Genomic DNA, 14205 nt, shown 5'->3' with positions numbered 1-14205 from the left:
TTTGTACTCTCATTAGTGATTCTTTCTCTGTGATGAATTCATTAGGATGTGACTGATAAAAAATAGAATAAAGGAGGCCTCTGGCAGTCACTCTTAGCCTCGAGCAAGATCGATGCCTTGGCCCTCCATGATCTCTACATTCCTCTCGTGTGTCTTATCTCCGTGCCTCCGGCCAACGGATATATCACTTCACTCAACATTTGATCATTTAGATTTCTCCAAGAACCTGGTATCATGGAAATAAGAATTTTGAAACTAGACAAGAGAACTAGACAAGACCTGATTTCAAATCCTGACCCAACTGGAAGAGCCACTTAACTAACCCTGCTAAGTTTTGACTTCTAAATCTCCCTCCCTTGGGAGGATGTGAAATTCAATAAAGTTCATCATCCGACATTTATTGGGCCCTTCCTCCCCGAGGAGCAGGCAGTTACAACTGGGGACAACACACGTGGCATTTACTTGAAAGCTTCCTTGTTTTCTAAGTATCTTCCATGAATTGACTCATTACTCATCGCCATTTCACCTATATGGAAACAGGCATACTGGGGCTATATCTTGCCCAGGAAGTCAGCTTCAGCCCTTTTTTTTTTTTCCAAAATGAAGGAGAGTTACATCCTACAGAGGAAGGAACATATAATTCCTGCTTATGTGGGACTATGAGTTGAGAGAATGTGAAATCTGGGTTATGCCTGGGACCCTGTTACAGGGTGTTAGGTTGCCAAATACAGTAACAAGCCTCACAATGGAGACGTTACTGGTGCCCGCTCGAGCAAATCGATGAGTAACGGGATGACAGTGACAGTGACTGCGACACTTGAGCTAGAGAGACGGAACATTCTAGAACTTCCCCATTTCATGTCTGATCACTGTACTCTAGAATCTCCCATCTTTTAAGGCCAAGTCAGTATGGAAAACATTTTCATTTCCAATGAAAATAGAAGATGGTTTGTGAGAGGATATTTTTTTTTTTGGTTTTGTCTTGGGGACCCCACCGAGCAGTACTCAGGGGCAACTCCTGGTGGTGTTCGGGGGACCAGATGCTGTGCCAGATTCAAACCTGGGCTGTGGCTGCAGTGAACCTCTGTACTATCTCCTTCGCCCAAGATTTTTTAAAAAAAGTTCCTGTTTATCCACCTAATAATCCCTCTTGTAAATATCTATACTAAGAAAATGATACAAAATATAGCCCCCCTCCAAAAGATACTAATTGTTTCAGCAAGAAAATGGTTATCTGGGGGCCGGAGCGATAGCACAGCGGGTAGGGCGTTTGCCTTGCACGCGGCTGACCCGGGTTCAATCCCCGGCATCCCATATGGTCCCCCAAGCACTGCCAGGAGTAATTCCTGAGTGCAAAGCCAGGAGTAACCCCTGAGCATTGCTGGGTGTGACCCAAAAAGCAAAAAAAAAAAAGAAAATGGTTATCTATTCAGTATCAAGGAAACTGGTGGTATATCCTAATGATGGAATATTATGGAGCCATTAAAAATGACTTAATTTTGAAATGCATAACACGTCCAAGTGTTTATAATGAATATTAAACAGAACACAACTAAATCCAACAAACTCTTAATGTTATGAATAAGAAAGAATATAAACTGAGAAAAAACAAACTAGAACACTGACAACAGTCATTCCTATTACTAGTATCTGTGCTTTGGGTTTCAAGTGGTGCTCAGGTGGGCCAGGAGCCCCTCACAGCAATTCTTGGCCAATAGGGCAGGAGTCTAAAGCAAGACCCTCATCAATTTGGTACTACTTGCACCCCAAGGTGCTGGAGATTATCTGAGCCACCCCAGTAGCGCTGGGAGGCAGAGACAGGAACTACTCGGAAAACTCTTAGGTTACACCCAGCTATGCTCAACCCAAGGGATAACCCCTATAGCATTTCCCTAGCTCCTAGAAAAATTCTAAATCTTTGCTGATTAATTACAATAATCAGAACTCTTCCAGTTAGTCCATTCTTAAGTATTCAGGAAAAGTGAATGAAATGTTAAAGCTAACATTTAATTCCAGGGGTCAGTGCGATACACATTGGGAAAGCATTTGCCTTGCATGCGGCCAACCCAAGTCAGTCCCTGGCGTCCCATATGGTCCCTGAGCACGGCTCAGCAGTGATGCCCAAGCACAGAGCCAGGAATAAGGCCAGAGCACAGCTGGGTATGGCCCCCAAAACACCAAAATAATAGAAATCATAATCATCATCATCATAATAAAACTAACATTTAATTCCAGGTTAATTTTCCCACCCCTAGAATATACATAAAGTTTTAAATAGAAGGGAAATCTTACATAGCAATCATTATAAGGATACAGAAAAAAAAATCTAGAAAGTTACCTGTACAAATCATAACAAATAATATTTTGGGTTGGTGAAATAAAAGTGCTTTAATTTTTTTTTTCGTTTACCCATTTTTATTGTTTTTTTAAATGGCCATATATTGCTTTTGTAGTAAAAAAACCTTTGCAAGCTTTCTTTCTTAAGAGACATCAATGGGACTCAGTGCTCGAGCACATACCTTGATGTCTAAGGTCTTGAGGAAGGGAAGGAGGGAGGGAAACAAAGAGGGAGGAAGGAAGAAAACGCCCAAGAAAATGACAGCACATCTATAATAGGGCATTAACAGCATTTAAAAAATAATGTAGAAGCGTACTATTAACACAAAAGTCTGCTATATTAGCTGACCATACTATAGAATGGGCTGGAGCGATAGCAGAGTGGGTAGGGCGCTTGCCTTTGCACTCGGCAGACCCGGGTTTGATTCCTCCGCCCCTCTCGAGAGCCCGGCAAGCTACCAAGAGTATCTAACCTGCATGGCAGAGCCTGGCAAGCTACCCGTGGCATATTCAATATGCCAAAAACAGTAACAAATCTCACAGTGGAGACGTTACTGGTGCCCACTCAAGCAAATTGAGGAGCAAAGGGATGACAGTGACAGTGACAGTGACTGTAAAATACTATGTCCAGGATGATCCCAATTCAGGGTTTTATTTAAAAAAAAAAAATCCAAGAAAGATCCATGTAAACAACAAAAATTCTCGAGAGAAAATGTAATAAAATATGAATGGTTCTTTGCCACAGGTGACTGAAATAGAGGTCATTCTTATTTTATTATCTTTGCTTCTGTATTTTGGTAAAATTTCCCCTATTGAACATTAATTTTCCAATATGCAAACAAAAAATATGTTTTACAAGTGACATGAAGGGGCGGGGAGATAGTACAATGGTTAGGGCACATGGCTCCTGACCGGGGTTCAATTCCCAGCACCACATGGTACCAGAGCAATAATGGGTACAGCTGGGGAGGGCGCACGCAGCACCGCATCATCAGGCCCTGCTCTCAATCTACGGGACCAGTTGTCCAAAATTTTCCAGGGGGTTCCCCGGACTTCCTGAACACTGCTTGGGAGCCTCCCCCTTTGCCACCTTTCAGAGCGATATGAAACCAAAAAGTTGTCTTGGCATGAGAATGAGATGAAGAGCATCGTGCTGAAAGATTCCCTGCAGAAACAGCCGTCCTCAGGCTGGAGACAAGCCGGTGGGGCAGCAGCCAGAGGGCGGTAAGCCCTGGTCCTTCCTGCTGCGCTAGAACTAATGGTATCTCTTCCAGACACCACTGCACAAGCAGAGAGGGGCCCGTGTGACGGGGCAGCCACCCACGTCTGGAAACCTTAAAAAGACCCCCAGTGGAGAACACGATCTGGGAGGAAACTGAAACTGCCTTCTCGGGATCTGGATCTGATGACACGGATCTATTGCTTACAAGTATTTGTGAAGGAAATGCACTGGTTCCATTGCAAACAATGCACAAATTACAGAAATCTACTCCCAGATCTGGCTGAGACCTCAGGGAACATCTGAAAACAATTTCCAGAACGCTACACTGAGGATGCTCTGTAAATATTGACTGAAAAAAATAACAGTGATGTCAGGCTAGATAATCTAGAAGTAAACAGCTGCAAAGGCTGGCTTCCTGTTTACACAGTTTTAAGTCACTTTATTGCTAGCCACTGTGTGAGTCGGCCTTCTGACTGAATCTAAGAATTTCTTGACCTTATAATAAGAGACTACAAAGACCAGCCAAGATGCTGGTGGACTTGGGAAAGACAGAAATTACCCATTAGAAAAAAAAAAAAAAGAGAGAGAGAAAGAAATTAACCATATATAGAGATACGTATTTTCCGGTCCATTGAGGAATTCACTGCCAGCTCAATCTATCTCCAAATCACTATCCTCACTGTGACAAGTGGCCGAGTTACGCACAGATGTCAGCACCAGGACTTCCTTTTCTGGAAGCAGTCCAAATTCCTGTAGGAAAGCTTCAAGGTCCACAGCGAAGAAATCATCCCCGAGTTGGTCGGTGACGCGAACAAAATTGCCGATGAGTTCGCCTCCCTTGTAGATGAGCAGGGTGGGGAGGGCGTTCCTGGTGAACCGACTGCTGGCCCCGATCACCGAGCTCTTCACTCGGCAGAATTTGACAGCCGGGTACTCGGCGGCCAGGCAGATCATGCAACCGTTCATGGCTTCTGTCCCTGGGATGCCGTCCTCGTAAATGTGGACCATGATGAGCGTGCTTTTCTGCTCTTTATCAATCATGTCCAGAAACGCTTCGCCACTGGGGATCTCGAAGACCTGCTTGAACTGGGGCCCCCTGTGAAGCTGCTGCCGCATCTCCTCCATCCTCTGCTTCCGGTACTGCTGCAGAAACTCTTCATCATCTTGGTCTTCGCTCATCCTGGCAAACTCCTTCAGGGTCATCTGTATGAGGATGGGTGAGTGAGCATGAGAGAGAGAGTGAGAGAGAAACTCAATCCTTATGTTCATGTAGTAAGAACCACATGCTTTTGACACACACAGCCTGGCGCTACACATACATTTCATCTCACTGAACTCTTGGAATTGCTCCATTAAGAAAGAACTTTCCAGGGGCTTGAGAGATGATATGGCGGGTAAGGCGCTTGCCTTGCACACAGTAGACCCGGCTTGATCCCCGGCAACCCATATGGTCCCACGTGCCCCAACAGGAGTGATCCCTGAATGCAAAGCCAGGAGTAAGCCCTGAGCACCACTAAGTATGGCCCAAAAAGAGAGAAAAAAAATAAATAAAACAAAGGAGAGGGAGAGGGAGAATGTGTGTGTGGGAGAGAGAGAGAGAGAGAGAGAGAGAGAGAGAGAGAGAGAGAGAGAGAGAGAGAGAGAGAGAGAAAGAGAGAGAGAGAGAGAGAGAAACAGAGGCAGAGAGACAGAGAGAGACACACAGAGAGAGAAAGAGAGAGGGAGAGAGATAGACAGAGAGGTGGAGAGACAGAGGGGGGCACAGAGAGACAGAAGAGACAAAGAGACAGAGAATTTTACTTACTCTCACTTAAGGTGAGATTCCAATATTTGAAATCATTTGAACAGGTTTATATAGGCAACATGAACAGAATTCAAACTAGTTTTTCTACACCCAAGCTTTGGGGGCTGGAGTGATAGTACAGCAGGGAGGGCGCGTGCCTTGCACAGGCTGACCTGGGTTTGATCCCCGGCATCCCCTATATTCGCCCTGCGCCCACCAGCAGTGACTCTGAGTGCAGAGCCGGGGGTGAGCCCTGGGTAACGCTGGGTGTGGCCAAGCACACAAACGAGCCCCAAAGCTTTGTACCCTGTACCGCTCCTAGGTGGCACCTCGATACCGTCACTTGATGAGTCGCCTACTTTTAGACCATCCTGACAATACTTATTTTGGGGAGGTTGGGGTGGGGTGGGGCGGGAGGGCTGTGCCATACTTGGAAGTACTCAGGGGATACTCCTGGCTCTGTGCTTAGGGGTCAGTCTTGGTGATGCTCGGGGGACCATACTAGGGCCAGCCCGCTGTACCCTTGATTAATAACTTTGTAGGCTGTTCTGCTTTGGTTGAAAACAGGAAATCAAGGACCTTGCAAAAAACTACTCAGGGCTGGAGTGGCAGTTCAGTGGGCTGAATGCAGCTTGGCACGTGGGAGGCCTAGGTTCGATCCCTGCTACCACATGGATTCCTCAGCACTTCCAGGAGCGACCCCTAGGCACAGAACCAGGAGTGGCCCGCGAGTACCATTAGATGTGTCCTCCCCAAAAAAGGAGGCCAAAAAAAAAAAACGAGTCATAATCACCCAAGTTACACTAAACAGTGTTGTACATATCATCATCATCATCATCATCATCATCATCATCATCATCATCATCATCATCATCCCCCCCCCCCCCGTTGATCGTCGAATTTCTTGAGCGGTCTCAGTAACGTCTCCATTCATCCAAGCCCTGAGATTTTAGAAGCCTCTCTCTACTCGTCCTTTCAACGATGCCGTACCAGAGGCTCTTTCAGGGTCAGGGGAATGAGACCCAGCTTGTTACTGGTTTTGGCATATGAATACACCATGGGGACCTTGCGAGGCTCTCCCATGTGGGCAGGAAATATATGTTCCTGTTGTACATATATTAAAAAAAAATATTTTCAGTCATCTACTGAGCAGTTATGAAGTACTAGTGAAAGAGAAGTTTGTTTTTTGCTATTCAGTGTAGGAGTTAAACCTTCTTCATGCTTATAAGTATTTTTTGATAAAATGTATATAATACTATATTTTGTTACCTGCCCCATTTCTTTCTTTTTTTAAAAAAATGAGTTTATTTTATTATTATTATTTTTTGCTTTTTGGGTCACACCCAGCGATGCTCAGGGGTTCCTCCGAGCTGTGCACTCAGGAATTACCCCTGGCGGTGCTTGAGGGACCATATGGGATGCTGAGGATTGAATCCAGGTGGGGCACATGCAAGGCAAACGCCCTCCCCGCTGTGCTATCGCTCCAGCCCCTGCCCCCCTATTTCTGGCACCATGAGGGCGCCACCTCTGATGCACGGGAGCCCCGGCGGAGCCTGGGATCAAACGCGGTCCCTGTGTGTCAGGCATGTGCTCCAGGTCTCTGCCTGACCTCCCCAGCTGCCAACTGCTTATGGTTTTTATCTGACTCTAGTTTTGTCTGTGTGTGTGCCTGTCGGTGCTCAGGAGGTCATGCAGTGCCAGGGCCGAGCCCAGGCCGCCCACGTCGGTGCTATATAGCTGAGTCACATCCCTGAGCCTCTCAGAGCTCTCCACTCTGCCTAGTACAGTGGCTGCTTCTGACCTACTGGGGTCTTCGCTTTCATCTAAGGCCTTGATACCACCCACGTCATCAAGGTGAAGGCCCCCCTCCCCTCACTTACCCTTGCATGAGTTCTCCAGCCCTGGATGCTATTTCAGCCAGAGCTGCTTTGGGACACAGCTAACGATCTCAGATACTCCGAGATGTTTGTCTGCGATCAGATGGCATGGAGGGGATAGGGAGGTGAGAGGGGGTTTTTAATACTGAGAAGATTAGAGGAAGGGACCTGACTGGGCCACGTCAAGTGGACCCTCTGCTTCGCAATGGTTAGGAATTGCTAACCAGGATTGCCTGGTTAGGAATCAAGTTTCAGCCCAGGTAGAATAGAGCGGCATGAGGCAAGAGGAGAAAACTCCAGGTCAGAATCTTAGTTCTTATCAATATTTACTAACTCCCGAGCAATCCTTTTCCCTCTCCAAGCATCAATATCATCATCTGCAACCTGGGGATAATACCGACCATCTCTCAAGGTTATTTTTACTGTTTTGGTGTGGGGGCACACCTGGCGGTCATTAGGACTTACTCTGTGCTCCGGGATCACTCCAGGAGGGCACAGAGGAACCACATGGGGTGCTGGGGATCGAACCCAGGTCAGCTGCATGCAAGGCAAGCACCTTCTTGCTGTCCTATCTCCCCCAAGTTACTTCTGGACCAGGTGAAAAAGAGCTTGAGGGGGGCTGGAGCAATAGCACAGCGGGTAGGGTGTTTGCCTTGCATGCAGCTGACCCAGGTTCAATTCCCAGCATCCCATATGCCAGGGCTAATTCCTGAGTGTAGAGCCAGGAGTAACCCCTGTGCATTGCCGGGTGTGACCCAAAAAGCAAAATAATAATAAATAAATAAATAAATAAATATTTTTTTTAAAAAAAGAAAGAAAAAGAGCTTGAGGAACAAACTCCATTTGCTGAACTCTTCCCACGGGCAGCCAGGGTGCTGACGCAGTCCCGACTCAGTGGAGAAGAGGGTCTCCAGCATCACTGGCGTCACAGCTGCGATTCAGACCCAGAGGGGTCCAGATTCCTCACTCTCCCCTGAGCCATCCCACCGGCCCTAGGACCGAAGAGAAGAAGAGGAGAGAAGCCCGGCCCTGCTCCGCACCTTCCCGCTGATCTTCTCCTGGAGGTCCTTCTGCTTCTGCTGCTCCTCCTCTTCGTCCAGGTGGGACCTGCAGCTCATCGACAGCTTCTTGATCAGCCGCTCCATCTCCCGGCACTGCTCCTCCCTCTGCTCGGTCTCCAGCTGCTTAAAGCGGCGCCAGTCGTTGATCACACCCTTTGGCCCTGGGACGGGAGGGAACAGGGGAAGTGACCCAGAAGAAGGCCGAGGGGTTACAGAGCCGCCGCTGTCATCTGGAGGCACGGCAGCATCTGTCTAAGGCTGAACTCCAGGGACCACATGATACACTGGGCAGCGTGGTCCACACACCGAGATGTCCACTGCAGCAAGGCTGGTGATCACTAAAGGATCAGGCCCAGGCCCAACACGAGGTGATGAGTGGAATAAATTACAGGCTGGAGAGGCAGTATAGGAGGTCAGGTGCTTTTATACACTTGGAACTGCTCACGGTTCCCCGATCACCACCAGAGGGTCACTCCTAAGCGCAGAACCGGGAAGAGCCCCAGAGCACTGCAGGGAGTGGGCCCCAAGCCACTCCCCCCAATAATAATAATAATCACTGTCACTGTCATCCCGTTGCTCATCGATTTGCTCGAGCGGGCACCAGTAATAATGTCTCCATTGTGAGACCTGTTGTTACTGTTTTTGGCATATCGAATACGCCACGGGTAGCTTACCAGGCTCTGCCGTGTGGGTGAGATACTCTCGGTAGCTTGCCGGGCTGCCCGAGAGGGTGAAGGAATTGAACCCGTGTCAGCTTCATGAAAGGCAAATGCTCTACCGCTGTGCTATCGCTCCAGCCCAATAAAAATAATAAAATAATAAAATAAAATAACCATAAAATAATAATAAAATAACATATTATTCATTTATTCAATTCGTATATTGTGGCAGCTCTTTCTGGCCACAAAAGATGGCCAAAAAATTGAGGGGAAAAAGTAAAATGCATGAAAATACAATGGTATGAGCCTCAATTTCTAGAAAAAGAGTTGGCTGTATAAATATTTATGGATACTGTATATGTGTGGGTACATCTGCACGTCCATAGGAAAAGGGTTAGAATGTAAACTGTTGACAGTGGTCATGTAAAGAACATTCAGTTTTTCCTGCCTATGTTTCCACAGGATCAGAATGTTTATAAAAAGATCGTGCTGGGTTATTCTGTTTTCAGGATATCCCAAGACCACCAGCCCCCCATATTCTATACTCTGGCTTATTGCCTTGGGAGTCCTGGTACCTCCTCTAGCTTCAATCCATGTGCCCCACCCCCTGATGGATCTGTCATGTGTCTTCCTGGGCCAATGAATTCAGAGCCCCAAATTTATGATCTAGCACGTGTTTCCAATAGCCTGTCCTTGCTCATAAACGTGCCAAAGGGTGCTCCTTAACCCTACTCTCTGGAATGAAAGGACGCACGACGAGACCACTGCTGACCCCCAGGAAGGCAGGAACATGAGTGAGAAACAGACCTCTGCCAGCCAAATTTATTTGTTACCCAAATAATTCTGGGTTATTAATTACCGCAGGGGGAAAAAAAAAAAAACCAAAGGCCTCCGTGAGCAAGGGCTGGGCTCTGAGTCAGCAGCAGAGAATTTGCATGTGAGAAACCTGTGTCAAATCCCCGGCACTGTCCCCAAACCAAAATCTACGTGAAGAAAACGATCATCTACAATAAATCCTAAGAAGAAACTAAATTGAAAAGCTCTGGCATTTTCTAGAACAGGAAGACCCAAGCATAAAAAAGGGGCCAGTGATTACTAAATTTATCTCTGTATCTTAAGGCGTTCCCAGTGAAAACACATGGCTAGGCACGCTCCTAAGCTTGCGTTGGGGGCTGGGGAGATGCATAATGGGCAGGGCGCTTGCCTTGCACACAACCGACCCGGGTTCAATCCCCTGGGACCCCATGTGGTCCTGAGTCCCACTGGGAGGGATCCTGAGCACACAGCTAGTGGTATGCCCTGAGTACAGTCAGTCTGACACCCCAAGACAAAATGAAAAAGCAAAATATAAAGAAAGAAAAACAACGGGGCTGGACAGAGCGTTCAAAGAACTGGCGCCTAGGCCTGCATTTGTGAGGCTCTGAGTTCAATCCCTGCTAGAGTGTGGCTCCCTGAGCACTGTCAGGTATGGCCCTGGTGGCACCCAGGACTTCTGGGTCCCCAAAGCCCTGAAGTGTCAGGCCACAGAACTGAAGAGCCAAGTATCACCGAGACTGCTCCCCAGGCACCTCCCAAAACCTCAAAAGGAAGAGTGTCAATATGCCATTTCTAGGAATTCATCCTACAATACAGGCATACCTGTTATTCAGGTGATATCAAACCACCATTAGTTGAAGAAGCTGCATCCTACCCCAAACTAACCCAAGCTACTCGTGAGTTGCTGTGAGGACACGTGTGTCCTGGGCAGTGTGAAGGCTCAAAGCAGGTGTGAATAAGGGTCGACACTGGGTTATCTCTGGAAGTGGGGCTGAATTAATGGAAGTGGTCAGGAGCCTTCAGATATTCACTTGATGGACATCTTACAACCGTTCCCCAGAACTCCGTGTCTTCCAGTACCTGTGTTCACGGAGATGCCTTCGCCCATCACCTCGGCGTCTGCAGCCATGGGCCCACCAGCCAGAGCCCCACTGCCTTCATCCTTGTCCTCGCGGTCACTGTCCTCCCCCTCGCTGCTGCTGTAATAGTACTGCAGCTTCTCCCCCAGCAACTTGTCGTCCAGGGTCGTCATGATGCCTGGAAGGAAGCGCCACAGACAGATGTGAACCTGAGGGGCAGGGGTTTGTTCCCTTCTGGAAGCAGGACCCTAAAAGCGACTTTCTCTCCTAAGTAAAATCTCAACATCTCAACAAATCTGGATTTTGACCCTGAGTGATACCGCTTATCATAACTTTTGTTTGTTTGTTTTTTGGTCTTGAGGCTCCACCTGGCCATGCTCAGGGGTTACTCCTGGCTCTGCACCCAGAATCACTCTTAGCAGTGCTCGGGGATCACAGGGGATGCCAGGGACTGACCCTGGATAGGCTGCATGCAAGGTAAGCACCTTATCTGCTATACTATCTCTCCAGCCCTTTAACATGACTTTTTCTGTGGTGGAAAGTAAAACTAAAGCAAAACTAAAACAAATAAGGGAAGTTTCTCTGCCATGTTGATGCAAATGGTGGAGTTCATATGAGACCCAGGATACGGGGCTCCAAGATACGGCAGGTGGATGTCAGTCTTCTGAGTAATGTGCATGGTACTCAAGCTCGGGTTAGAGCCTTGATGCTGTCTAGAGGTTTTATAGATACTTTATCGCTTTCTACCAAGACTGCAAGGAAACTAATGGAAAAGCTGGATAGAAATCCTTAAAAGCAAACTATCAAAAGCAACATCAAAAGCATGATGTTGTATAATCACTTTGCCAAGTCAATTCCTCCTCTCTCTAGCCTGCAACCTCCCTGTCAGCACCAAGGGAATTTAGGATGAAGGGGCGCTGAGGCCCCAAAAGTTTGGTTAAAACAGGCCATGACAAGATTTCCTCATTCCCAAGTGCTTCTAAGGCCACAGTTAGGAGGCTGGAGCGATAGTACAGCAGGTGGGAGTTTGCAGCTGCCTGGGGGTTTGATTCCCAGCACCCCATATGGTCCCTTCGCCCTGTGGGGAGTGATCCTGGACTGCAGAACCTGGCGTAAACCCTGAGCAGAGCCGGATGTGGCCCCCAAACAAAGACAAACCAAAAAACCCACGGGTAGAAACAAGCTTCCACAACAGAAATAGCCAGAATTTGGTGGCAAAGGCACAGCCGAGCCCCAGGCATTCTGAGAATCCTGAAATGGTGTTTCTTCATTACGTCATTATCAGAGCATTATCGTCAGACCTGCTGGCCCTATTATAAAGTGACTGTCCCTGGGGACAGGGAGCTCTTGAACTAGCCTGAATTAGGAATCTGGGGGAGGACTCCGCAGTAGGATGGGGGTGAGGCATGCCTAAGAAGCCGCTTTACTGAAAGCAAAGTGCCCCGCCCCCATCCCAATTAAAAATGGGCCAGAGATAGCTCAACGGGCAGAAGAGCATACTTTGCAGGCTTAAAGTGGTCTCGATCCTCTGCAAGTGTAAAGACCCTAGAAGGGAGTTGCCCCTGAACACCGGTGTGGCCACCAAAAGTTAATCTAACAAATCATGCTTTTAAAGATAAAAAAAAAAAAAAGTAAGTTGTGAGGCCGGAGCGACAGTTCAGTGGGTAGGGCGTTAGTTAGCCTTGAACGCGGCCAACCCCATGTTCAATCCCCGGCATCCCATATGGTCCCTGAGCACCGCCAGGAGTAATTCCTGAGTGCAGAGCCAGGAGAAACCCCTGAGCATCGTTGGGTGTGACCCAAATAGAAAAAAAAAAAGCTGCAAATTCTCCAGCCAGGTGCTGAAGCGGTTGCGCGGTGGAGTCAAACATCAAGAGCCCTGGGAAGACGGTACCAAAGGCAGAGTCGGATGGAGATGGGGAGCTGCAAGAAAGAGGCACGAGAAGGGCTCCAGGAGCCAGCCCCGGGGTCCGCGGGACAGAGGGCGGGGAAGCGGGAGAGTCCGCGGAAGAGACAGCACCCCAAAAGTGACTCTGTCACTAAAAAGCCCAGGGCTGCTGCTGAAAGGGGCGCGAGGACCCGGACGCTGCCAGCAGCGACACATGCGGAAGAGGCGGAGCCTCGTGGCGGGGCCCAGCAGCGAAGCATGCGGAAGAGGCGGGGCCTCGTGGCGAGAGCCCTGGAGGGGCGGAGCCAGCAGCGAGGACGCGGGAAAGGAGGGGCCTAGTAGCGGGAGGAAGTAAGGGGCGGGGCCAGCAACGAGAGCGCGAATAGGCGGGGCCCGGAGGCAAGAGGAAGTAAGGGGCGGGGCCCACAGCGAAGGGAAAGGCGAGGCGTTGAGGCGGGAGGAAGTAAGGGGCGGGGCCAGCAGCGAAGGGAAAGACGAGGCCTCGAGGCGGGAGGAAGTAAAGGGCGGGGCCAGCAGTGATGGGAAAGGCGGGGCCCGGCGGCGGGAGGAAATAAGGGGCAGGGCCAGCAGCCAGGGGACGAAATAGGCGGGGCCTGGTGGTTGAAGGAAGGGGGAAAGACGGGGCCTGGTGGCGTAAGGAAGTAGGGGGCGGGGCCAGTATCTCGGGGAAGTAAGGGGTGTGGCCAGAAAGCAGGGCGGAAGAAGCAGGGCAGGACGCAACCGAGGGGCTCCTGGGGGGGGCGGGGGGATCCCGGAGTAGGTGGGGAAAGTCCGGAGGGCGGGGCGAGCTGAATCCGGGGTGCCAGGGCGCGCCCACAGGCCGTCTGACGCAGCCGGCACCTCCCCCTCATCTTCCATGCCTGCCCCTTCTTCCCGGCTGACCTCAGTGCTGTTCCCGGCCCGGCTCGACGCAGTGTCCTCGGGCCAGCGATTCCAGGCACTCCACGAGTAAGGAAGAGCCGGATTGTAGAAAGGAAAATGGAACGGCGTTGGGAGCATTCGGAGAAAAGCCGCTGACGTCACGAGCAAGCGGGCCAATGAGGTGGCTCGTTGCGTCGGGGCCGGGCCACGCTACCCAATTAGAGTCAACCCCAACGTCAGCGTAGGGCAGCTACGGGTCCTATTTTGGACAAAATACCTTCACGCTACAGCTACGCTACGCTTGAAAGCTGATTTTTTGCTTTGCTTTGAACTAAAACGTGAACTGCGGAGCCGCTGACTTTGCAGACGGCCCTTCCCTGGATCAAGTGCAGAAGCAACCTGAGCCACCCCGCCGCCCCCGCAAAGCAAAAGTGCACTTATGCAATAGAATTTAAGCAAGAAAAAAAATCTAGTCACCTTGCAGATTTTCAAAACTTTTGCAGGCGGCCGACCCTTCCCTGGACCAAGTGCAGAAGCAACCTGAGCCACCCCACCGCCCCCCGCGCAAAAGTGCACTTATGCAATAGAATTTAAGCAAGAA

The 14205-nt window shown here is 49.2% G+C and overlaps 1 protein-coding gene across 1 annotated transcript; it reads right to left on the bottom strand.

The window, feature by feature from the left end:
* Nucleotides 1–2204: 2204 nt before the first annotated feature.
* On the bottom strand, nt 2205–13756 carry PDCL (phosducin like). The gene is made up of 4 exons (XM_004613343.2): nt 13626–13756; nt 10836–11012; nt 8260–8441; nt 2205–4762 (listed from the first exon to the last, which is right to left on the bottom strand). Exons 2-4 carry the CDS (start codon nt 11005–11007, stop codon nt 4211–4213), a joined length of 906 nt encoding a protein of 301 aa, XP_004613400.1. The 5' UTR covers nt 11008–11012; nt 13626–13756; the 3' UTR covers nt 2205–4210.
* Between the last annotated feature and the right edge of the window lie 449 nt (nt 13757–14205).

This window comes from Sorex araneus, chromosome 1, assembly GCF_027595985.1.
Source record: "Sorex araneus isolate mSorAra2 chromosome 1, mSorAra2.pri, whole genome shotgun sequence".
Lineage (NCBI taxonomy): Eukaryota > Metazoa > Chordata > Mammalia > Eulipotyphla > Soricidae > Sorex > Sorex araneus.
Note: the sequence above shows the minus strand (reverse complement) of the source record. Positions and strands in the feature narration are given on the sequence as shown.